General features: G+C 43.4%; 1 protein-coding gene across 1 annotated transcript in view; it reads right to left on the bottom strand.

The window, feature by feature from the left end:
• Positions 1 to 26917, bottom strand: part of HEATR5B (HEAT repeat containing 5B) — a 79151-nt gene that overhangs the window by 43757 nt on the left and 8477 nt on the right. The window contains exons 3-17 of the mRNA XM_069769098.1: positions 25538 to 25749; positions 21027 to 21135; positions 20272 to 20415; positions 19032 to 19203; positions 16966 to 17123; positions 15105 to 15354; positions 14789 to 14944; positions 14453 to 14703; positions 13660 to 13771; positions 12846 to 12998; positions 9861 to 9960; positions 9239 to 9348; positions 7676 to 7839; positions 7204 to 7379; positions 5771 to 5876 (exon numbers count right to left, since the gene is read on the bottom strand). Of these exons, the coding sequence (XP_069625199.1) occupies positions 5771 to 5876; positions 7204 to 7379; positions 7676 to 7839; positions 9239 to 9348; positions 9861 to 9960; positions 12846 to 12998; positions 13660 to 13771; positions 14453 to 14703; positions 14789 to 14944; positions 15105 to 15354; positions 16966 to 17123; positions 19032 to 19203; positions 20272 to 20415; positions 21027 to 21135; positions 25538 to 25749 (2373 nt within the window). The remainder of the gene's footprint in view (positions 1 to 5770; positions 5877 to 7203; positions 7380 to 7675; positions 7840 to 9238; positions 9349 to 9860; positions 9961 to 12845; positions 12999 to 13659; positions 13772 to 14452; positions 14704 to 14788; positions 14945 to 15104; positions 15355 to 16965; positions 17124 to 19031; positions 19204 to 20271; positions 20416 to 21026; positions 21136 to 25537; positions 25750 to 26917) is intronic.

Genomic DNA, 26917 nt, shown 5'->3' with positions numbered 1-26917 from the left:
TTACAGGCTGATGTATCGCCAATTTTACAAGACTTTGTATTTTGGATACCTTGCTCTCTGGCAGGAGACAGAGTTGGCGCGTGGAGTCCAGAACCAACCCCAGGAAGGACTGAACTTTCTCAGGTGTTAATCTCGACTTGGCGACATTTATTTCCCAACCTAATACTGCTAGGGTCGTAGTCACCTCTTCTATTTGTGCAAGACAGTGATCCACTGACCTGCCTATTACAAGGAAGTCTAGGTATGGAACGATGACTATGTCCCGGGAACGGAGGAAGGACATGACCTCTGACATTAATTTTGTAAATATTCTTGGCGCTATCGATAGACCAAATGGAAAGGCAGCATACTGGTAGTGTTTGAGTTGCCCTTGGACAAACACTGCTACCCTCAGAAATTTTTGATAGTCCCGATGAATTGGGACATGGTAGTAAGAGTCTTTTAAGTCTATAGCTGCCATGAAGCAGTCCGGGAACAGCATCTTTATCGCTGAGTTTACCGACTCCATCTTGAAGGAGTAATTTATTATTGACCGATTGAGTTTTCTTAAGTTGATAATAGTCCTTAGCGAGCCATCTGGATTACTTATGAAAAAGAGAGGGGAATAAAAACATTCTCCCTCCTCTTCCCTTGGAACTTCTACTAGGACCCATTTTAGAATTAGCCCCAATACCTCTGTTTCCAGAGCTAGCTGTTCCTCCGGAAGTTTTCTGTGTGGTGTCAACACAAAAGTCTGTCGAGGTGGATGAATAAATTCTATTTTTAGTCCGTCGCTGACAACACTTAACGCCCAATGGCTGGGGGAAATACTTAACCAGGCGTGAAGAAAGAAAGAGAGCCTTCCCCCTACTTCTGGTTTGGCGTCATTGGGAGGGCTTTTTTGTCGATGTGGAGGGGCCCTTAAACATGTACCCAGATCCTTTTCTATCTCTATAGTCCCAGTTCCTTCTATCTCCCGGAGGGCGACCCCTATTAAATTTTCCTCTCCGAAAATAAGGCCTTCTGATATCCACCAGAAAGCGAGGAAAACCTTTTTTCTTGTCGCCTGCTTTTTCTAAAATGTCCTCCAGCTTCTGACCAAAGAGGAATTTGCCGTCGCACGGAATTGAACAAAGTCTATTTTTTGAGGGTAAGTCCCCTGGGCACCCCTTTAACCACAAGGCACGTCTTGCCGCGTTAGACAATCCCGCTGCCCTAGCTGCTAGTCTTACAGAGTCTGCTGAGGAATCTGCTATGAAAGCTGCCGCTCCTTGTGCCATTGCCATATTGGCTAGGACCTCTTCTCTCGGCACTTTAGATTTCAACTGATCCTCTATTTGTTGCAGCCAGACAATAAGAGAGCGGGCAACCCAGAACTAGGGCTCCTATCAGGGCAGGAAACCCAACTGAAGCGAGGGAGAGGTACCGCCCTTTTATTTCAGTAGGTTTCCTGTCCTGACTGGGCGGATCCCCTCTCAGGTGTGCTGTCATGGGAGACGGGAAAGGAGAGGTGTGTTCTTAGTAGACCCTGCGAAGGCAAGTGCAGATAGCAAGGAAACAGCCTAGAAAGCTGTTGGACAGAGGCCTGACGATGAATGGGCTAGGAGGCCCTAAGCAGAGGTGGAGAAATCTGGAACGACCGTGAGGACGTCTTATCCCTTGTCTAATAAGCATCTGAGGACTCTCTCAAACATGAACAATTCGTTCATCTATTTGAGCATCTAAAGGCTGTACAAAACGGGAAGAGAATGGGAAGCGCACTCTGAACAGGACAGAATATCTTCGAGAGCAGACAGAGTAAAAATAAAAGACAGAAGTAAAAATGCTCAAAAGCCTAGAAAACTCTTGCACGTGTGGATTACAGTGTGCACCATACAATACGCAGGGTTGAAATAGAGGACTACTTGACCTGTTGAGATTGATCCGAAATGAAAAAGTATGCTCTGAGGAACTTCAGGACCCTCACAATGTGATGAGGAGAAAAGCCATGAAACCTGTGTGATACGGATGAGAAAGACTGAAATTCTTCTATGGCATAGTATGGCTATGCCGCTGGCTTGAACCTCGTAAAGACACTGGAGAGATGCCTAGGCTGAAGGGCAACACAGTGAACTGATAGTGAGAACTCTTAGTGGTCAAGAAAGGTTAGGTGAGCGCAGGCCTGATCAAGTCCATGTATTATAGCCTTATATATTGTTGGCGTTTCATACAAACAACAGTTTTATTTCATTTCATGCAGGGTCATACACCCATTTGGTACTCGCAAGTACTATAGTTATTGCAACAACGGTATGTTTCTTTATTCCTATCATTTAATTTATTCTAGTCACCATATTATTATTTCTCACAGCCCCACCTTTTCCCACCATTTTTTCATAAGATGTTTTTTATCTTCCTCAGGCTGGGATCACACATACGCGAGATACGGCCGAGTCTCGCAGGTGAAATCCCTCCTCTGGCGCCGGCACTCCGGAGCTGAGCGTGCAGCCACACAGCAATACATGGAGCTGCACGCTTCGCTCCGGAGTGCCGGCGCCAGAGCTGGGTTTTCACCTGCGAGACTCGGCCGTATCTCGCGTATGTGTGATCCCGGCCTAACACTGAGATTTTCACAGCACCTAGCAGTCGGGTAGGCTCCCTTTTGATCTTTTCTTCATCCAAACTTTCTTTGTTTCTGAGCACGGAGATCATGCCAGTACGGCAACTGTCATTGTTCATTTGTAGTATTTGTTTAAATTATGGTGTTTCCATTATTACTCTATATGTCAGATTTGATATTGTTATGGATTTTTATTTTATTATGTATTCATTGCAGTACCTGATGAAGGTCCAGTTGGGGACCAAAACGTTGTTTATTATTTTTTCTGGACTGCATTAAAAATCTTCATATCTAAACAAAGTTGAGTGCCAAGTTATATATTCATATTATTCACGGGTTGGGTTCCTACTTGTGCACCACTTACAGCTGTGCGATGATATGTCTTCAACACGGAACAGAAGCAGCTGCAGGTTCTATGGACGAAAACCCAATAGCAAAGGTTCCATACTAGAAAGGCTTCTTTCCTGTAGAAACTAGGTTACTTCTGACGTGTGGGAGAGAAGAGGCAAAAGACGACACCGATGAGGGACTTTGTCTGTTTTGATCTCAGATAGGCCCTGAAAAGGGAAGGACATTGGGTCCCCTCCGATTGCAGAGCCAAATATCTTGACATGATCCACAGCGCGACTGATTTCAGCAATGATTTTGAGAACTGTTAGCAGCTGTAAGGCGAGAACAAAATACCCACACATATGGACAATCTGCTCCGTGAGGTCAGACAACTCATGGAGGGGAGCCCAGAAGTATGAGTGGCACAGAAAACCGGACAAGGAGAGACAGCTTTGTCTACACAGCCAGAGAAAAAATTGGACACGAGTGCTAACCCTGTGAACTGCAGGGCATAAGGTTACTGATTTTGTATGCTGGTATGGGTTGTCCAGGTGAGACCCTCTAGAAGCACTTGGACCACAGCTGCGGTTTGCTATGTGGTCCTGGGTAAATGGTTGGACTGACAAACTGTATGGTGGACAGAACACTCAGACTGCTGCGGTGATTTGGTTCGTGGTGGGTCTGAATCACTAGATAGCACCCAAGTCCCACTGCGGCCATATTGTACATAGGAGATGGTGCGCCTAAATTACCAGGAGCAGTGGACAGTGTACCCAGTGATTAGTGGCGGGAAAATGCTCCATCTGCCAGTAGGGATTTAAACATCGGATCTGAATTGGATAGTGGCTCGCAAAGGAATGACAAACTTTAATGACCGGCTATATGTTCCCTGTGCACTAGGAGCGGTAACAGGGAACATATAGTAAGGCCTGCGGGATATCTTGAGTAGGTTAAGAGAACCGATAGGAATCTGCCCTGGACAATTAACATGCTCTTATCCACCCAGGAAGAGATAAGAGGGGGTGCTCTTATTAAGGGATGAAGGGGAGGGCAGATAAAAGCCAAACAGGATAGGGCGAGAGTGCTGCTGAGGGCAAAAGCGCTAAGGTCTCTAAAGGTCTGCTGGAGTCTGCACATGATCCCAGAACAGGGAAACAGATCTGAAGGTTGGTTGTGTAGTGCGTCGCATGGTGCCAGCGTCTATAGTAATGGTGCTGAAGCAAAGGGGGCGGAGCTGGGAGCGCACGCAAAATTCCTGAGAGCGGTGGGCGGTGCCAGGGAAAGGGCGCGCAATAAGCCTGCGCAAGTATAATTGGCCGGGCAGCTGGGGGCGTGTCTAACTTGAGAAGTGGGTGTTGGCAAGAGCTGGGAAGATCATTTTAAGGTGAAGCGATCATCAAAGCCAGGGAGGCGCAGAGGTCACGGCGGAGCCTGGGAAAAACGCCAAGGGAAGGGTGAACCAGCAGTGAAAGGATACTAACTCCTGTCAGGAACCCCTAGTTTTACCTGAACATAAATATATAAATAAAAAACTCTTCTACTTTAAAAAAACAAAAACAAAACAGGAGAGCTACTGTGAGCCGGGACCTGGGGACAAGGGGAAATACCTGTCCTGAAGATCCCAGAGCCCATCTTCGCAACACGATAAGGAAGACAGTCAGTAAGCGGATCCTGGAGGCTGTCTGCCAAGTGGCTAGAAAGAAAGTACAGGTTCCGTCTTCCTTTCCCTGCACGTCAGGCTCCGGGGGGCAAGCAGGCCAAGGATTGTGCGTATGCCCCAAACACTCTTGATGTGTTGGGGGGATAGAGTCCTGCATGATAGACACGAGAGGGCACAGTAGTGACGCAACCCCACACTGTGCTGTCGGTCTCTGGGGATGGGGGGTGATCAGAGTGACACAATCCACTCTGTCGTCCGAAGCAGCCTAGAAGGCTGCTTTGTAAACTGTATCTGAAAGAGAAAATGATTCATTAATAAAACACAACACAACCTAAGAATTAGAAAAGGGGTGAGTGCTGCCCATGTCTGCCTCCTTCTGGCACCAAGCTAAAACTGATCGGCTTGACTTCGGTAGGTGGGTATACAATACTGAAGAGGAGCTAACTTTTTTTTTTTTCTTGCCTAGTGCCAGCAGTATACACCCATGGTTTCCCGAGTCCCCCAATGAAGTGATAGAGAAAAACGATAAGTGGCAATAAGGACCAAATATAAAATGGGGTCTGGATTTAAAAAAACAAATTAAAAAACAACGAAGAGAAGAACATTTTATAGATGCATTGAAAGAAGACTTAAGGTAAGGTAGGTACCGTAATAAAGGATAAGAATCCATAGTAAGTAAATATCCAATAAGATTTTAGGCTACATTAAACCTCAAATTACACACCACAGAGCGTTACCTGCATTAAAGTGAGTCTGTCATCACAAAACGACTGTTCATACCTGATAGTTAATTGCACCTTCCCAACAACTTATTTTCCATCTATCTCCAAAACAAGTATGTGGGAAGGTGCACCAAATTGTTTGGCCATACCAAGAGTGTGGAAAGCACCTACACTTGGAATGAACAATCCCTTTCAGTTCATTATATGGCCACGTTCGCATGTTCAGTATTTGGTCAGTATTTTACCTCAGTATCGGTAAGCCAAAACCTGGAGTGGGTGATAAATGCAGAAGCGGTGACGTGTTTCTATTATACTTTTGTTCTGATTGTTCCTCTCCTGGGTTTGGCTTACAAATACTGAGGTAAAATACTGACCAAATACTGCTAGTGTGAATGTGGACTAAGACAGCAAAGTGCAACAAATCATTTTTGAAAGACAATTAGGGTATTTAATCCAGTTCTCCACTGCACAAGTCTATACCTTGAGAGCACTGAGCACTGCTGTAAAGATGTTGAGCTGCACGGACTGCTGGCGGACTCCCTTCGCCTGCTTCACACACTCTGCAAAATGGTCCAGCATTTGTAATCTAGAAAGCAAGGCCAACATTTCTTAGAATCAGAATCAAACATTTTATTTCCTATGTACAGACTCACTGATGCCATCAGGACATGAAGAGTATCCGAGTAAAGCTGCATTCACATAGCAGTAATACAGTTCTTCAAGGTGCCAAAAAAGTTTTCCTGCTTTGTTTGATGAGTCCAATCCCATTCCTTACACCCAATATACAATTTATGCACAGAGCAATATTACAGCTGTGGGAACAGGACCTCAGTGCGTGGCTTCGTATCTATGGCCTCCTAAGTCTGTAGTATTGCCACACCATGGTAAGTTTACCTACAAAGGTATGGAAAACGCGTTAAGTTGTGATGTCGCGAATAGTGGTGAAAAAAGGGCGACCAGCTCTCCTACATCTGTATCTAGGTGTAAGTGGCTCAGGGCAAAAAAAACATTGGATATTCACAAAAGTCAAATCACAGATTATAGCAGGCTATAACTCACTAATAAAAGTGCAGCGCTTGCCGACATCAGCCACATATAAGTACAAGTCATTTTCTTACATAACTGCATTTAGATACCCACATAGTGTAAACAGTGCCAGATCGGGGTGCGGTACAATTGTGGGCACATTGCACTCATCATTCACAAAATGAGGGTATGTCGGAACTTTCCAAACAGTGCAAACTGCAAAGAGTAAGTTGTCCAGTGAAAAAAGGTCATCACCAATCCATTGGATAGGTTATAACTTGTTGATCTGTGGGGCTCCAACTGTTCGGACCTGCACAGATCAGCCGAAATGGGCACTTTAAAAAAAAAAAAAAAAAAAATCTGATAAATTTTATTGAAAAACCATTTCAATATATTTTTTATTCTACAAAATGTAACAGAACACAAACGCTATAAAGAGACAGAGTAATATTTTTGTGCACTCTCCAGTTAAGAAATATGTACCGTAACGTTCAAATTGTGTTAGGTGGACACCGCGAATCAGGCCCATCATCAAAGAACAGCGCACCTACATCCCCATTATAATGGAGCAGCAGTGCACATGCCCGATTGCGGGTACATTGCCTATGGGGCTGTCAAGAGCTGCACTCGTCTTTTTCCAGCGGCCCCACAGAGAATGAATAGAGCGGCAGTCGGGAATCCAACAATCTCTGCCATTTCGTAACACGGATAAAAGTTCTCTGGTTGGGAATAAAAGTTCCCCGACCTACTGACTGGTGTGGGACACCCAAATATCAGTAGGTTATCAATGATCCAATGATCACTTGCTTTCACTGGACGACCCCTTTAAAATTAGTACACACTACATACAGGATTGAAATAAAGCAGCCGACTATTGCCATACTAACCTGTGCTTGAATGACACATGAGGGAAAACAACACCAAAAAGAGCTACTGAGGCGTCAATGACCGAAACACCAAGGGGCAGTGGTCCTGGCACAGCCTCACCGGCTGGGATCCGGAGGTAGATAGAGGAGGGGTCATGCTCCAGAGCGCCACTTCCAGACGCACTGTTGGGTTGTAGCTGCACAAAGGGATTCCAGAAACTTCAGAATTTCAAACATAATGCACATTATAAATGGTATCGACAATTACAATGTAATCAGCCCTCTTTATAGTAGTTCCCCCAAAACAACACCAGTACATGTATTCCTATGTACTGATAAAGAGTTCTGAGACTCGGCGCCATCATACCATATGTATAAGTAAGTAATGTCATTGATTTACAAAGAGATTGAATTTTCTATATTTGAAGCATTAGTTTTCTGTTATTTTGGGGTTTTGAGAATTTACAACTATTAAAAAGATACATTCCCTTACCTGGTCTTCAATTGACTTGTGGTCTGTCTCCTGCAGCCAAGAGCCCAGCAGAACGCTGTCATCGTAGTGACAGAGGGAGCGCAGTAAAGACGTGGTAGTGTTAGAAGAGTTGTCTGTCAAGGTAAATTCAGCCACAAGTTCCCGGAGAAGCACATTAAAGTTTCCTAAAAGTTACAATCAGAAAGATAGAAATAGAGAAGTAGAAAACTATATTGCAAGTCTTATTTGGATCTACATGTTTTACAGACCCCAACCAAAGACACTGTAGGATATCTAACTATTCCCAAATGATTCCAACTATCATAGAATAAGTTTTAGAATTTCAAGTGTAACTAGATTTTGTATATTTTTTTTATATATTGGCAGGTACCTGATCAGTAGACCCTCACTACAGAGACAAGTTTCACTTATGCTGTAATGTGTTAAGCTCTACTGTACTATGTTAGCTCTACTGTACTCTATTAGCTCTGCCGTATTCTGTTAGCTCTGCCGTACTCTGTTAGCTCTGCCGCACACTGTTAGCTCTGCCGTACTCTGTTAGCTCTGCCGCACACTGTTAGCTCTGCCGTACTCTGTTAGCTCTGCCGTATTCTGTTAGCTCTGCCGTACTCTGTTAGCTCTGCCGCACACTGTTAGCTCTGCCGTACTCTGTTAGCTCTGCCGTACTGTGCTAGCTCTGATGCGGCTGTCTTAGCTATGCTGCGGCTGTCTTAGCTCTGCTGCGGCTGTCTTAGCTCTGCTGCCGCTGTCTTAGCTCTGCTGCCGCTGTCTTAGCTTTGATCTAACTGCCGAGCTGCATGTGATTATGTGAGCAGACAATCATTACATCTCTCACAATGGTAACCCCCATTTTAATTTTACATAATCCCTGGAGGCAGATTCTCATGTATATCAGTGTCCGGCCCATACATTATTATTATTATTTATTATTATAGCGCCATTTATTCCATGGCGCTTTACATTTTAACAGCTCATTTACATATAAAAAACGTGACATGGTATCGCAGATCTCAAGGTATCATTATATTCAACTTGCTATGACTTACATACCCATATAGATGGCTTTTGATCCCACTGACAGATTCAATGTAAAGGGCAGCAATATACCGTATTAAAAAATATGCTGATGTTTAGTTACAGTTCTTAGGGTCTGAAATTGCCATGTTAGAGCTGAACCCCAGGACAAGAACCAGGATTTACACTAAACACAATCTAATGGCATCAGAAACATGTAATCACATGGCATCACAACATTTTCTCAGACTTCTATAGCAATATTTTATACTGTAACAGGCAAAACAATCGTTCCTCTCCATCTGTCATAAGCAAAAGCAGATTTCCATAAAGCAGAAGCTATAAAATTAGTGCCATCTTCCCTTTCTCCGATTAATAAAGTTTCTTAATTTTAAAATGTTGTAGACCAAATTGTTCACACTTTTTCAAAAAAATCCAAACCAAAAGCACATCGATTGATTGAACTTTGCTTTTTATAACAAAAAACACTTTGATTCATTTGGGCCATTACCTATAAACAGGCCAAAAGAACCATTAAAATGTCCTCACCTTCATATGTCTTTGGAGGTAACAAAGCCAAAATGTCATACAGTCGGAGACGGACCATAGCAGCACTCGCCTTTAGGTGTGCACCATGAGCTTTAATCACAGTCAAGATGCTGAAAGCCAGAACAGTGGTAGAATATCAGAAACACACACGTTAAAAACCACCTTATAATCTAAGGAGAACAGAACATTTAGATATGCCGAAGATGGATTTTTTAGAAATCCAGAGTGGAAAATTGAATTTCTGATGCAGATTGGCTAGTGGATTTACACGTAGATTATCCATTGTAATGGAGCTCATTTGCAGATTCTCACTTGTAAATCCTTGGTGTGACCTTTATGCATATTCATGAGTGTGAGAGCATATATGGAGTATATAACACCCTATTTACATGAATCACAGGTGGAACATAGGGGGATTTTGTTAAAATTTAGGCATGTGAACACAACAAACAAAATGCAGCCTTATATAGAAAAGGTAGTCACGACATCAGCCATTGAGTGAAACTGGTAGGGAAAATCACATAAGCGTGGAATAGGAAAACCAATATTTAAAGATATTTAAAGTTCTATACCCAAAATCTAAAACAATAGTGAACAGCCCACTAGTCAATATGCTACTTACTGAGACATCATGGTCATAGCACACTCAATGGGAGTCATTAGCTTCCTGATCACGTCCTCTGTAAGAAGCTCCGGGCAATGAGCAACAAAACTGCGCATGGCTGGCAAGAAAAAAGTTCTCCAAAGTTAGTTACTGTGCATACAGATATATACATAGGTAAACAGTCAAAAAGACAGCTAGATCTATATATACTAGATCTATATATACTGCTCAAAGAAATAAAGGGAACACTTAAACAACATTGTAACTTCAAGTCAATCACACTTCTGTGAAATCAATCTGTCCAGTTATGAAAAAACACTCATTGTGACTCAATTTCTCCTGCAGTTGTGCAAATATAACAGGTAGAAATGATAAGCAGGGGATATAATTAAGCACACCAGTAGCGCTTCAGAAACTGTGAATCCTGCAGCGGATACAAATACAGTGCCACCCTTCTGTATTAGTAGCTATAAACAGGTATATATATAAAAATAATCCGCGCTGGGTTCTCCAGTTTTGTGACCACTAAATACCTCCAAAAAACAATAAATATTTGCACCTTTTATATGACAATAAAAAACTATTAAAAATAATAAGTTTGTGCTGTGTTTTAAAATAGCTCCACCGTGGAGCACAACATTACCATAAGGAAATTCTGAGCGAGATAATAAATTGATTTTTTACCTTATGCGGTATAGTCGATAATATCCACAGTTCCCTTTAGTCGGTCTTTGTAAAAGTCCAAATGTGGAAAAATGCGGCTTCGGTGGAGTTTTTTTCCCTCTTTTGCTTTCACGTGAGCGGGCTCCAGGCAGTGCCCCGGCCGGCGGCAAACAGCCCTATGCTCGCTCACTGCTAGTAGCGACTAAGCGCTGTTGTGCAGCTCTACTAGTTTCAGAATAGGACGTATTCCTGATCCCTGATGAAGGAATACGTCCTATTCCGAAACTAGTAGGAAATTGGTCCACCGTGCTATCTGTAGCAAGTCACGTGAGCAATCACATGACCGTGACGTCACGCAAGGTCCTGCAGAGGCAGAGAACCGAGAGCTGCACAACAGCGCTTAGTCGCTACTAGCAGTGAGCGAGCATAGGGCTGTTTGCCGCCGGCCGGGGCACTGCCTGGAGCCTGCTCACGTGAAAGCAAAAGAGGAAAAAAAACTCCACCGAAGCCGCATTTTTCCACATTTGGACTTTTACAAAGACCGACTAAAGGGAACTGTGGATATTATCGACTATACCGCACAAGGTAAAAAATCAATTTATCTCGCTCAGAATTTCCTTATGGTAATGTTGTGCTCCACGGTGGAGCTATTTTAAAACACAGCACAAACTTATTATTTTTAATAGTTTTTTATTGTCAAATAAAAGGTGCAAATATTTATTGTTTTTTGGAGGTATTTAGAAGTCACAAAACTGGAGAACCCAGCGCGGATTATTTTTATATATATACCTGAAATGATAAGCAATTAGCAAGACAACCTCTATAAAGGAAAGGTTCTGCAGGTGGTGACCACAGACAATTTCTCTGTTCTCATCCTTTTGGGCTGTTGTTTTGGTCACTTTTGCATTTTGCATTGCTCTCACCCCTAGAGGTACAGTAGAATTAGGCGGTGTCTACAACCCACAAAAATTGCTCAGGTAGTGCAGCTCATCCAGGATGGCACATCAATGCGAGCTGTGACAAGAAAGGTAGCTTTGTCTGTCAGCACAGTGTCCAACACATGGAGCAGTTACGTCACCAGGAGGCAGGCAAGTACACCAGGAGACATAGAGGAGGCCGTAGGAGGGCAACAACCCAGCAGGAGGACCGCTATCTCTTCCTTTGTGCAAGGAGGAACAGGAAGAGCAGTGCCAGAGCCTTGCATAATGACCTCTAGAAGCCACTAACTTCCATGTGTCTACTTAAACTGTCAGAAACAGACTCCATCAGGGTGGTATGACAGCCCGATGTCCACAGGTGCGTGTTGAGCTTACAGCCCAACACCATTCAGGGCAACTGGCATTTGCCAGAGAACACCAAGATTGGCAGATTAGATATTAGCGACCCGTGTTCTTCATGGATGAGAGCAGGTTCACACTGAGCACATGTGACAAACGTAAGAGAGTCTGGAGACGCCGTTGGGAACATTCTTCTGTCTGCAACATCATCCAGCTTGACAGGTTTGGCAGTGGGTCAGTAATGGTGTGGGAAGGAATTTCTTTGGAGGGCCACAGAGCCCTCCATATGCTATCCAAAGGTACCCTGACTGCCATTAGATACCAGGATGAGATCCTCAGACTATATGCAGGTACACTGGGCCCTGGGTTCCTTCTGATGCTTGACAATGCTAGACCTTATGTGGCTGATGCGTGTCAGAAGTGCCTGTATGACAAAGTCATTGATGCTATGGACTGGCCTGCCTGTTTACTGACCTGAATCCAATCGAGCACATTCCATCCACCAACGCCACGTCGCAACAGACTGTCCAGGAAGTGATTGATGCTTTAATAAACATCAGCATCTCAGCAAGAGCATGCCCAGGTGTTGTACGGCGGTCATACAGGCTTACGGAGGCCACACACACTACTGAGCATCATTTCCTTGTCTTGAGCCATTTCCACTGACGTTGGATCAGCCTGAAACTTGATTTTCCACTTTGATTTTGAGCATCACTCCAAATCCAGACCTCCATGGGATTTTAATTTTGATTTACATTGATCATTTTTCTATGTTATTGTTCTCAACGTATTCCGCTATGTAATGAATAAAGATTTGCAACTAGAATATTTCAGTCAGTGATGTCTGCTTTTTGAGCAGTGTATATGATTTGATTAGGCCATTAATATCACACTGGTGTGGGTATGACTCCCAACACACCCATTGGCCTGAACCTGAAGATATGAAGCAGCAGAGGATATTGAGATATGAACTGGGGAAATCTAAGAAACATTTAATTGCTCCACAGAAATTGTTTTTCCTAGTTTTCATAAAGAAATCAGCCATTTAAGAAGAGATTTTTACCACAAAGTGCTCCAGCACGGCCTTCAAGGGTCACCTGCCACGTAAAAGAGTCTCCTCGTGCTTTTTCAGCCTCCAACTCTTTCAAGGAACGAGGGAAGACATTTCTCCATAGCAGAAGCATTTTAGGGAGATGGTATCGTACAACAGAGGGGCCTGGAGAATAAGGTGTTCTGTTATTGCAAACTGCAGAGCCAGTATAATAAAGCATACATTTTGGATAAAAATTAAGGAAACGTTTGTTCACATAAATAAAAACCATACTGTATTAGTCATTTTTTAAATCTGATGTAGTATTAGTGGACAGTCAGCCAGCCATATAAATCGGACAGCAATGTTCGAACTGGTTGCGACGCGTCCAATTTATAAGGCCATCTAGCTGTGCCCTTAAAGTGACCCAATATCCTGGCACTGAAAGTGACCATGCCTTTCTCATGTATAGTCACACTATCTGATCACCTCCATCTGCCTCCTGCTGTTTCTCTGCTCAGATCGGCGTTCTGTTCCACCTGCTTCCAGCATGGCCACCGCAGCGTCATTAGGCACAGTTCTGAGTCTAAAGCACACTTCACCTGCATGTCCTGTTATACGGGATAAGACAGACACTGAAATTGTGGTTTACACTGACCACTGCCACTGCTGTGGCCACCTCGGAGGCAGGAAATATGAAGCGCCAACCTGGGCAGAGGAAATAGCGGGAAGCAAATGGCACCAAGGTAGGGCAACTATACATGAGATGTATGGTCACCTTTCAGTCCCAGGGTGGAGGGTCACTTTAGTTGGCATACAAGTGTTGATGGCATAGAAGTGTGTTTACCCAAGGTCATCAGAGCGCCAAGGAGCAACCAGCCGGCCTGTGTGCGCTGGAGAGAAAGCCTGCTGTTCTGCGATGCTGTGCGGAGCAGGTCCTCAGCTATACTCACCACCATCTATAAAGGGAGGAGAAAAAAATGCTCTCATATAAGGTGGTCTTCAATCTCATCTATCGGAATGTATTGATATACACTGTATATATATATATTAAACTGCAGACAACCTGGCACCAGTGTTAAGATACAATGTAGGAGACATCATAGCTTGGGCAAAGAACCCTGGGGCTGTTGTCCATATCAATTAGATTCAATCTCTTTTCCCCTGCACTCATTTCAATGAATCCACCTGATCAGGTAGAGCAGAATTACTTGAGATGGAAGCATTTTTCTTTCCTTTCATAAGGACTGTAATGAGCTTCTAGTCAGTGTATTCAGTCCATAAATCGTGAGCATTATTTAAGGCTTTATTAATAAGCTGGTCATACAAAACAAAATGTTGGCTGGACAACAAATCCAGACCATGTCATAACCAGGCACAATCATATCAATCAAAAACGCTTGTTTATTCAAGGTTGGGGAGTTTATTGGCAAATAGGGCCACAAATGGGAGAAGAGATGCCCCACTGATCTCATAGTATTATATGAAAACTTCTAACATGGTCAAGGGATCAATTAACTGAAATTACAGTATTAATTATCCTAACAAGAAATTAGAACCCAGACTGTTGAAATAGAGAACAAAGCATATTTAAGTATCCTTTTATCTCCACAATAGGGTAAGATGTAATTTTTTCTTACCTTTCCTTTGGAGTGAGGAATACCCAAGGGGCACTGATGTACCCCTCCAAGCAGAGCAGCCATAGCAAAGCTGTACCCACTGACGGCTTCAGGTGAATTTTTAAGGTTATTAAGTCTCTCTGCACATCTGTCCAAGAGTGGAGTGAGCTGGAAGGGTAGTGCCACTGCAACACACCGCAAGCACCATGCAGCTGCCAGCCTTGCCGCCATGCTGGGGTGAAGCAGCACTGAGGTGACAGTATCCAGGAGCCCTACGTATAAAACAGAGATGGAGCAAAAGTGGTTATGCATGCAAGGTATTAAGAACATATGCATGCCACAGGGCTGAGCAGTTACCTATGGACGGCTCCTGTATCAGAGGAGATGCTGTAGAGTTCAGACTTTGGACAAGGCTTCCCAGCTCCTGAAGAGCACACACCATTACATGCTGACTGGCAGAAACATCCGCAGTACCAATTTTATTCTCATTGTTGGCATCATTTACAACAGCCTCTGCAAAACAGGCAAATATTAAAAAAATGAATGTTCTATGTCTGCTGTGAAGTTTTATAAGATATATTGGATGAAACACTGTGCTGAAAGGGTTGACGCATTTCTGGTTGCTCCATATGAGAAAGCCTGCATTACAGAAAAACAACTGTAGATTTCTTACCGACAGACTTCATTTGCTTGGCGATAGCCTGACAAATTTCTTTAGCTGCTGCATTTTGAGCTTTTTCTCCTAACAAACTGCCAACTGTGGCTCTTAGGATAAAGGACACGCATCTCCTGGAGTAGACGGCCTCCACGTGTGTCTGTGTAGCCCGAGGATGTGACACGAGGTCAAGTACATGGGAGAGAAACGTGGCAAAATTGCGTTCCAGCCATTGCCCTCCTAATGATGTGACAAACACCACATATGCCTATGACAAAAGGAGAGAATATCAGCAAAGGAAGCAAATACTCTCACATTTTAGTCTTTTCATATTCTTTACTGTCCACTTCCTTTTCATCAAGTGGATATCACATAACAGTCGAATAGTTAAAATGTTTTCCAAATGTGAATGCGCACATCCGCTTTGCCATTCTGTATGGCCCCCGACAATCTTGCCATGATAATGTTTCTGTGCGTGATTCTTCACAGCTCACAAGTCGTGACAGGCAAGCATTAATGGTGCACTTTGTAGCAATTTCTGGGCCACCTATAAATTAGGGGTGTTTAGTTCCCAATAAATGAGTATATGAGTTAGTGGCAGTCTCCATCATAGCTTCTAGTGGCTGTGAAAACTTTAAGCTATGTGCACATGTCTGGAATTGCCGCGGAAATTTCCGTGGCAGTTCCGCAACTGTGCTGCAGGTAAAACGCAAGCGGAATTGGCATGCATTTTCCCACTAAACACTAGCGTTTTACAAGCATAATTAGCTTGCAGAACTAGCATTTCCAAGCGATCTGTAGCATCGCTTGGAAAACCGATTGACAGGTTGGTCACACTTGTCAAACATAGTGTTTGACAAGTGTGACCAACTTTTTACTATTAATGCTGCCTATGCAGTATCAATAGTAAAAAGATCGAATGTTAAAAATAATTAAAAAAAATAAAAAAATCATGATATTCTCACCTTCCGGCGTCCCCTGCAGCCTTCCCGCTCTTCGCGATGCTCCCGGAAGCTTTCGTTCCCAGTAATGCCTCGCGGCAATGACCCCAGATGACGTAGCGGTCTCGAGAGACCGCTACGTCATCACAGGTCATTGCTGCAAAGCATCCCTGGGAACGGAAGCATCGCGAGGAGCGGGAAGGCTGCCGAGGACGCAGGAAGGTGAGAATATCACGATTTTTTATTTTAATATGTTTTTTTCTTTTTTTAACAGGGATCTGGTGCCCAGTCCGTGGAGAGTCTCCTCTCCTCCACCCTGGGTACCAACCGCACATGATCCGCTTACTTCCTGCATGGTGGGCACAGCCCCTTGCGGAAATTAAGCGGATCAATGCATTCCTATGTGTGTGGAATCCCCGCGATTCCGCACAAAGAATGAACATGCTGCGTTTTTTCCTGGAATGCGATTCCGCCGCGGAAAAAAAATGTGCAGAGTGCATTCTAATAATAGGATGCTCAATGTATGCGTTTTTTCCCACGTTTTTATAGTGAAAAACTGCAAAAAATCCTGAACGTGTGGACACAGCGTAACGGTGAGAGACGTGCATGCATGGCCACCCTTCTTTCTGCAGTAATGACAGGAGAAGAAGAGGACCCCAATTCTACCGATAGATCCCGGTTCCTTTTGTGGAGTTCCAACTATCAGATATTTATAGCTTGTACATTTGATACATTGTACATTGCCATAAGTGTCTCACGTGGTATTATCCATTTAGGGGTTTTTTGTGGCCTTTGGGAAAAATTCATTTGACAATGTGGCCATCTCAGCTAAAAAGGTTGTGTATCCATGGTGTAAAGGCTCAAACATCTACCACATGAGTCCGACTCCTAACAAAGAAATAGCCATGCACGTGGAAGCCATTTACTAATTTACTAACCTGTGTAACGCCAACTCGGACTTCTCTACTAATAGATCCTCCACCCTTCAGCATTTCTCCGCCACTTTTAAGGAATCCAGAACCTCCACGCAGAAATCCGGTTGCCAACAGCTCCAGTACCTCCTCTAATGTGGCTTTTTTCACATTCTGACGCATCACTTTAGTAATTAAAATAAAACAGTTAATAAATATAAGGTGGACTCAAATGTCAGTGTGTTCAATGGTGAAACCTATCACGAAACCACAGATGAAGGCCTGGGTCATCACACAAACCTTACATGAAAGCTGAAAATTGGTTATCTACAATGCTAATGAAACTAGAATAGAAGAAAGCTGGCCATAAGAGTCCATAATACGTATTGCTAAATAACGTGCTTTATTAAAGTTCAAATCAATGGTGGAGGGTGGTTTTACAAAGGAAGAAGAGAGGACAGACACCCAAAAATAGGAACAGTAACAAAGGGTAATAGAAAATCGAGGGAGAAAGACAACTGTTATACCTGCAGATAATACCATAGTAGATTGGGCATATAACATGTAAAGACATATATAAATATGGTGTGAATATTCGCAATAAATTAGAAGGTAACCTCAATGTTAATTGTGTATGGATACCATCATACCAAAGAGGCTGCATTCTCATCTATTAGTAGATTACACAGCAATTATTATCATCCCTAATAGATGCAAAATACCAGAAACCAGCAGGATAAAATCATGAATATTTTAGTATCACACTTTGATACGGTTATTCCATTCCATATTGTACCCCCCTTATACACAACACCTTACTACATACGCAAAGTGGAGCCATAGTGGTAACCAAGATTTTGTGGGGTAGCAGAAAAATGAGGCTCTGTACTAAAGAAGTAAGGCTGGTTTCACATTTGTGTTTAAAAACGCAGCGTTTTAAACGCAAACGCATGTGGTGAAAAAACGCGTTTAAACGCTGCGTTTTTTAGACGCATGCGTTTTTGCATGTTTTAAAACAAATGCGGCGTTTTGACGCATTTACATGTGTTTTTTCCTGCGTTTGCATTTTTGAAATGCATGATGAGAAGTGTGGGACAGCTGCCAATCATCAAAATCAACTAGAAAACCCACTATAAACAGAAATAGCTAGGGTTAGGATCCCTAGTAACCCTAGGGATCCTAACCCTAACCCTAGGGATCCTAACCCTAGGGATCCTAACCGTAGGGATCCTAACCCTAACCCTAGGGGTTAGGGTTAGGATCCCTAGGGTTAGGGTTGTGGGGGGTGGCTTATCAGTGTGTATTCTTGTGTTTTTCTATTAAAACGCATGCGTTTTAAAACGCATGCAAACGCATGTGCTTAAAAAACGCATGCGTTTACATAGACAGCAATACTTTTTTTGCGGCAAAAAAAACGCCGCTAGAAATTACTACATGTTGCATTTCTGCAACAAAACGCATACATAGAAACGACGCATGCGTTGGCAAAACGCATGCAAAAAAACGCATGCGTTTTTAGTGTTAAGTATAGGAAAAAAACGCATGCTTTTTTTGCGCTAAAACGCAGCGGCAAAAAAAACGCAAATGTGAAACCAGCCTTACAGTCAAGTGTATTAAAATGTTCAGGATCATGTATGCTGCTAATTTATTAAATATCATACAAGGATTTGTAAGTTTTAAGGTTGGTAAAGTGGGTTTCTGACTTTTATATAAATCTGCCATCGTGTTTAGAGAAAAAAGAAGATATATTCGCCCTAGGAATCCAGTTCACGCTCCAGTGCTGCCGTTCTGATGGTCTACGCCAGATGGCATCACTACCGCCAGCCACCTGACCACTGATTGGCTGCAGGATCAGGAGGTTGGTAATCACGACGTCATCACTGCTACAAAAGCGGAGATTGTTGGGACTGCAGCACAGAAGGGAAGAGCAAACAGCTTTTGGTTTTCCTGCTGTACGATTTTTAAACAGGCTGGAAGACCCCTTATAATCCACGTCTTTATGTTCCAGCAGCCAATAAACAAGACTTACCAAAGAGAATGGAGTTTACAACAGTCACAATGATATGGCATCAAATTCTTATTGCTAAACCTACCTGCTGCCTGTTTTGGCATTAGAGCAGTAGCCATTACTGTTCCCAGGAGTTTTGATACTGCGACCCGGACCCCATAGTTAGAGCCCTCTAGTGCTTTGAAGCACAATGTGGCTACATTCTCCAGCTCCGCTGTCCACATGAACACGGCCTCACTCTGAAGCTCCAGCAAACACTGCAGAAACATGCCATGTGTTATTACTTCACATAGTTCGTGCAAATCCACCTAAGACATGACACCTACATGTGACAGAAGGTCGCAATAAGGCCATGTTCACACGTTTAGTATTTGGTCAGTATTTTACCTCAGTATTTGTAAGCCAAAACCAGGAGTGAGTGATAAATACAGAAGTGGTGACATGTTTCTGTGATACTGAGGTAAAATACTGACCAATTACTGAACGTGTGAACGTGGCCTCAGAGTGATTTTTTTTCTCTACAGCCGGTAATCACTATGATGCTAATCTTTTACTAAATTTTTAAGTTGAACTGTCATTTACAGAGTTTTTATGCGGAACCCGTGCTGTTTTTAACTGTAGAATGAAAGCCAGGCATCTTCTGTCTGTCTTTTTGGGCTCTTCATAGTTTGTGGCATCTTCCAAGCGGAAGATGCCGGAAGAACGGACATGTCACTTCTTTTAGCAGTTTGGCATCTTTAGAAACCTAAAGTGGTTAAAAAACTATTAAAAGCCTGAAAATATGAGACGCAAGTTGTTTTGACATAAAAATGTATGTATTTATTATTTTGATCATTTTTAGGGTATTTTTTCAGGACTGTTTCAAAGCGGACCCATCTGAAAAATATATCAGGTGCACATACCCTTAGAGTGCCAATTACAGACGAGCAAATTATTCAATCTTCGGTTCAGATTACGATCGCCGTATTTGCCAAACATAGCCGAACGCCATTGGAGTCAATGGGAGTAGAGATGAGCCAATATGTTCGGAAACAATCGTCAAACATAAATTCAGTACGAATAGGGTACCAATATGGCACGAATATGGCAAATTTGGATTCGACGATCGTTTTCAGAACATATTCGCTCATCTCTAAATGCCAATAACTGACCAGTCCTGTTAACTGTGTTTGTGGCTTAGCCAGACCCATTTAAAGCCTATGTGGTTTGTTTTTATTTAGTGCCCTTGTCACCAAAGCGCGCTCCGGAGATCAATATTCACTTATATCTACAGAGAACCCAGGACTGTACGTGGCGATACAAGAAAAGAATACACACTGACTTACCTTGGCGACTGCGCATCTAACAGCCATGGATCTGTCTGTCAAAAGGGATCGAGTATTTTTGTAAATGTCTCTGTGACTGGAAGCTGCAGCCCCTCCAAGACCACTAAGAACTTTTTGAAGGCTCATTAGGATTTCACTTCGCCCCTGTGAATTGCCAAAATAAGAGTTAAACACAGATTTCTTAAAACCGTTTCCGAGCATGTAGAAGGCCACATATTTTTTTAGCTTATTGTAAAGGCGAGACCGCATTGTGGGGCTGACCACACACAACCGTAGCTATGCCCAACGCCTGTGGTGGCCAATTTTGTAGCAAAACTGTGATGCCTTTGGTCCCCTTTCCTGGATAGAGTTTCGTCAGCACAGCAAGCCACACCATATGTTCTCACCCTAAGGTTGCAGTCATGATTTTTTTTGTGCTGAAGAAGAAGCATATTTATTTTTCCTGGACAACTTAGACAGCCAACAATTTTTTTAGGAAACCTTTGGAAAACCAGAACGCAAAAAAATCATTGATGCAATTGGCAACCCTGCCCCTTCTTCTTCGGTACTCCCCTCCTGTCCTCGACTGACATATTTTCCGGGTTCCGTCATCCCTCCGGCCGTCTGAAATCTCATGCATCATCCATCACTATTGAGAATGGTACCTCCACAGAAGGATGATGAGGAATTTGCCCACACGGGAATGTACTGAGCTTACGCTTTCATAACTAAGGATATTAGATTACTAAACAGCTGAACAGGTGCACAGCACTTACCTCTGCGCTTTTTAGAGATTTTAGGAGATTATTCACAGTTTCATGGAATGAGCTTCCCAGCATCCTTCCCATCTTTTCATAAAAGGCTCCCACACAAGCAACTGCAGCCCTACAGTAGACATAAAACATTACTAAAAAGTATACATGATGTAAAAAGGATTACTGCATCTACACTGTAACAAACTATGCTAGGGATCATCATTTTACTTTCCTCATCAGCTACGATTAGTGCCATGCCTTGGTAACCCACGACTAACACAAAGAAAAAAATGGAAAAGCAGAACAAATATTTATCCAAAATTTAAACACATGCCACAAAATGATATAAAGAATAATGCCCCAGATGAAGCATCTGCGAAACGCTTGTCGGGTTTACACTGACTAGGTGAGAATTCTTATTCTATTCGCTATGACTATTTTATCTCTTAATTTCTGCCTAATTTTCTTTATGGATTCCATCTATGCATTGACTTTTCTGATTATTAAATACATGTATTTATACTCTCTGCTCGGGTGGGTGCCTACCTACTTAAATGTGACTTTTCTTCAGCATCTTTGCAATATTTTGTATATTTCCCTCACCCCTGTGTTCTTTTTACCTCTGATGTTCTCATGGATTTTTTGGGAATTGTTTTATTTAAATTTGAATTAAATAAGTTTTTATATTTTGGATAAATATTTATCCTGCGTTTCCATTTCTTTGGGTTTTGTTATGTTGATAATGCATTGGAAAAATAACTACCAAGTTAGCGATTTGTATGATACCTCTGGATTTTCATACTAAATAGCTGATATTCTAAATACTGAGTAACTCCGGAGGCAGACATATGGAACCACCACGGCTTTAGCTCAAATACGTCCATGCTGATTTAGAATAATTTTTGTGACTTCAATGGGTTAAAGACTCATTGTTAAAGTTTTATTTCCCTTTTCTCAAATGGGAATTTTCTGTGCTGCTGAATGACAAAGCTGATCTCAATAGATACCATGTAATGCTGATGCTCCCCTTCAGTGATGGGGGTTTGTTACAGAGCTCCCAGCAGGAGAATGCAGGGTGATTAGCATCTGATGAGGGCACGGTCCCTCCTACTGAAAAAACACACTGTCCCCATTTAAATAAAGGAAATTTAGAACAAGCTCTCTCATAATATTAGCTCTGACTTTGAAATAGGATTAAAAAGGGTTGGCTGAGATGCTAAAGGGGGGGTCCGAAATCCAAAATTACTTTTCATCCTAAATCCCTGTCCATTTAATGCAATAATCTAAACTATTTTCTAATATACTTGAATTAAAAATTCCCTATCCTTCCATCAGTACATTATTTAACGGCTCTTATTTATTTATTATGATTTGCTTATATAGTGCTATCTTATTCCGCAGTGCTTTACAGACATTATCATCGCTGTCCCCATTGGAGCTCACAATCTAGATTCCCTATCAGTATGTCTTTGGAGTGTGTGAGGAAACCGGAGAACCCGGAGGAAACCCACGCAAACACGGGGAGAACATACAAACTCCTTGCAGATGTTGTCCTTGGTGCGATTTCTTTTTATTTTCCTAATTCCTTTTTGATGATGCTTCATTTGAGAATCCTAGTGCATGTTGGGATACGCAAACAAAGCATCATCAGGGAAAAGAGGCTGCGGCACTGACCACCACTTGCGAGGGCAGCACTGGTCTCTCCAAGCCAGGCATTCTGACAATGAGCTCTGCTGCTGACTTGTTACTGCTGATCTGAGCCCCGAACCAAGGGTGCACTGTCATTGTGCACACCGCATTGGGACTAGCCCAGCCCCTGAAACAATCCTCATTGATAACACTTTGTTTTGAGGGAGGGGGCAGAGGCTGTGGCAGTGACCACAGCCTCTAACCCCTGATGACGCTTCATTTTCACTGAGATTCTCAAACAAAGCGTTATAAAAAAGGAAGTAGGGGGAAAAAAAATCAGTTATGGTACATAGTGTAGTTAGGGAAGGATAGCGAATTTTTTATTCAAGTATATTAGAAAATAGTTTAAATTATGGCACTAAATAGACAGGGATTTAGGATGAAAAGGAATTTGGATTTTGGACCAACCCCTTTAAGAAAGTAGTAGAAAATGTTATACGCCCCCATGACTGAAAGCCGCTGGCTCCCAGGAGGAAATAAGTACATTTTCTCCCGGTAGCCACCCTTTCAGTAAGGTGGTCAGGTAGCATTATAACGCTATTTACCTTCATATTAAACTTATATCTTCATATAAATAGCATATTTCTAGGTAACAGGTTCCCTTTAAGCAATAACTATTGTGAGGCTGTGGCCTCTGTTACAGCTAGGGAGCGCTGTTTGTGCTCCCCAGAATGTGCATGCAGACGGATGAAATCTATAGGTGTGCATGGCAGTCGCAGGTGTAGCTGTGATTGCAATGTGAGGCAGTGACTTGTGTCACAAGTAGGGGTCGCTGTGTGTTCTCCCCAGGTTGTGCATGCAGACGGATGAAGTCCATAGGTGTGCATGAGAGCCGTGCAGTAAGAGGTAAGGGTGTGTCAGGTGTGCGAGGTGCACGTAGGTGGTGTGTGCTGGTGTGCAGAGCAGAGGCCTGCAGAGCGCTGGCTGAGTGCATGGAGGCACAGGCCAGCGGAACCAGCACCCAGGGCAGCTGAATAGCCTGGCACCCGCAGCGTATACAGCGATGCAAGTCATCCATGGTACTGGTCTCGGATGTGGACAAGTCCTGTGACCAGAGGTGGATGTCCTGTGCCTGAGACGGATGTGGACAGTCATGCGCCCGGAGGTGGCTGTCCTGTGCCCGAAGGAGTCGGATGTGGACAGTCCTGTGCCCGGAGGTGGATGTCCTGTGCCCAAAAGAGACGGATGTGGACAGTCAAGTGCCAGGAGGTGGATGTCCTGTGCCCGAAAAAGTCAGATGTGGACAGTTCTGTGCTTGGAGGTGGATGTCCTGTGCCTGAACGAGTTGGATGTGGACAGTCCTGTGCTCGGAGGTGTATGTCCTGGGCCAGAAGAAGTCGGATGTGGACAGTCCTGTGCCCAGAGGTGGATGTCCTGTGCCCGAAGGAGTCGGATGTGGTCAGTCCTGTGCCTGGAGGTGGATGTCCTGTGCCTGAAGGAGTCGGATGTGGACAGTCCTGTGCCCGGAGGTGGATGTCCTGTGCCCGAAGGAGTCGGATGTGGTCAGTCCTGTGCTTGGAGGTGGATGTCCTGTGCCCGAAGGAGTCGGATGTGGACAGTCCTGTGCCTGGAGGTGGATGTCCTGTGCCCGAAGGAGTCGGATGTGGTCAGTCCTGTGCCTGGAGGTGGATGTCCTGTGCCCGAAGGAGTCGGATGTGGACAGTCCTGTGCCCGGAGGTGGATGTCCTGTGCCCGAAGGAGTCGGATGTGGACAATCCTGTGCCCAGAGGTGGATGTCCTGTGCCCGAAAGAGATAGATGTGGACAGTCATGTGCACGGAGGTGGATGTCCTGTGCCCAAAGGAGTCGGATGTGAACAGTCCTGTGCCCGGAGGTGGATGGCCTGTGCCGAAAAGAGGACTAGAATGTGTAACAATTGCAAACAGGTGGATATGGTGCCCGGCTGCTATCCGGAGGATATCCTGGACTGTGTACTACTGTGTGAGTAAAGAGACTGTAAGAGACTGTGATACAGTAATGCAGGACACCCACGGGAACTAGTCGGAGGGGGCTGGCGTGTGTGGTGTCTGCAACATATGAAGCTGTGTGTATGGAGACTGTAATATGGTGTGCGGTCGCCCAGGGAAACTGGACAAGCAAAGTCTGCCCTGTTTAGGGACCGCAATCTAAAGCCATATGATTTGTATTGCAATGAACTGGTGTGAACTGAATAATGATAATATACACTGAAGTTATATGCATTTATGTGAACTGGACTTTAATGCTGTGAAGAAACACATTAAAAGAGACTTTTGTGTTTGAACTTTGTGGGTCACTGCCTCTTCACTGTGTACGATGCTACTACAATCTTACACTATGCAGACTTATTAACTCCTATGCTGCTCGATCACTGCCACTCTGGTGGCCCCTGACAACTTTGCAGCGATGATGCCATGTGCATCAATTACATGACCAATGTGGCCACATGCTGAACATGCAATTATTACTATTGAGGACAGGGAGCGGCTGCAGGGTCAGCTGTAACGTTGGCCAGCAAGACTGGTGGGACATTTAACAACTGAGCAGGAGTTGTTGTTTTTTTCAGTTTATAGAAAACTTTCTTAGAATCTCCCCAAAAAAACATTAAAAAACGATGGGACGGGATTAAAAAACATGTCCTCTTTCTTTGGAAACTAATGCCACACCTGTCCACAGGTTGTATGTGGTACTGCAGCCTCATTCACATCCATAGACCTGGGCCACAATATCAGACACAAACCAAAAAAGAAAAAAGGAAGGAAACCCCCAATAAACCACCATGTACTGGATGTACATTTGTGCCATGTTGCACAACACTGGATTTCTACGGATTGCTATAGGCGCGTCCAATGGAGGGAGGCTTACAGTTTGGTTGGCAGATAGGCAGCCGTGTCATCCTTGCTCTTTATCATTTCATTGCACTTGTCAAGTGTTTGGAACACGGTGTAGGTGTCTCCGATGCTGTAGAGGGTGGCGAGATTCTTGGCCAGTAGTTTGCGTGTAGGTGGCCCAGGGGAACTACTTATGAGCCCAGTCAGCTGCTCCACAAGTTTTTTCTGGTTTTCCTTGATGTCGGTCTGCAAGAAAAATAGTCATTGTATAGAATACATTGTGTGTAATTACAGGACCGATCCGTACAGTATTTCTGCTATAGAACCAATACACGTATACAAGAGTCAATATTATGTGTTTTCAATAGGCCACCAATCCTGCCATCAAACAGTCTTTTGGTATGAATGTTTAGTTACTTTCAACTTTAGCCCACTGATGTTAATCATAGGTGAATCTAATTTTTACAATATTTTTATATATTTTTTCAATTATTTTTAATATACAGGAAAACCATATTTAAAGGGGATAAGACAGTGACTACAGGAGTGTAGCATGAAAGGTCTACTTGTAGAAGAAAGTAGCCTAATACATTTAGTGTGCAATGTAATACGTAGGCTCCAACATTTCTCTCTAGCGCAAGACCACCCGTCTATTAACCTCTCATGCCACTATTATGTCCTGACGGGGGAATGGATTCCACTGATGCTCCTGGCTTGTGTTCCCCTCCAGTAACATCTCGGGCCAAACAGGCTCCACCACCATGATGACTATACTGCAGCTCCGATGCACTGAACTCAATGACATAAATATGCAAGTTCTTATAAAATTAGAATATCATCAAAAAGTTAATTTATTTCAGTTTTTCAATACAAAAAGTGAAACTCATTATATAGAGTCAATTACAAGCAGAGTGGTCTATTTCAAGTGTTTATTTCTGTTAATGTTGACGATTTTGGCTTACAGCCAATGAAAAGCCAAAAGTCGTTATCCTAGTAACTTAGAATGATTAACAAATAACACCTGCAAAGACTTACTAAGCTTTTAAAATGGCCCCTTAGGGTACCGTCTCACAGTGGCACTTTTGTCGCTACGACGGTATGATCCGTGACGTTCCAGTGATATCCATACGATATCGCTGTGTCTGACACGCAGCAGCGATCAGGGACCCTACTGAGAATCGTACGTCGTAGCAGATCGTTTGGAACTTTCTTTCGTCGCTGGATCTCCCGCTGTCATCGCTGGATCGGTGTGTGTAACACCGATCCAGCGATGCCTTCGCTTGTAACCAGGGTAAACATCGGGTTACTAAGCGCAGGGCCGCGCTTAGTAACCCGATGTTTATCCTGGTTACCATCGTAAATGTAAAAAAAAACAAACACTACATACTTACATTCCGGTGTCCGTCAGGTCCCT

The sequence above is a fragment of the Ranitomeya imitator genome, chromosome 5, assembly GCF_032444005.1.
Source record: "Ranitomeya imitator isolate aRanImi1 chromosome 5, aRanImi1.pri, whole genome shotgun sequence".
NCBI classification, from domain to species: Eukaryota; Metazoa; Chordata; class Amphibia; order Anura; family Dendrobatidae; genus Ranitomeya; species Ranitomeya imitator.
This window is presented reverse-complemented; position numbering and strand designations above follow the sequence as displayed.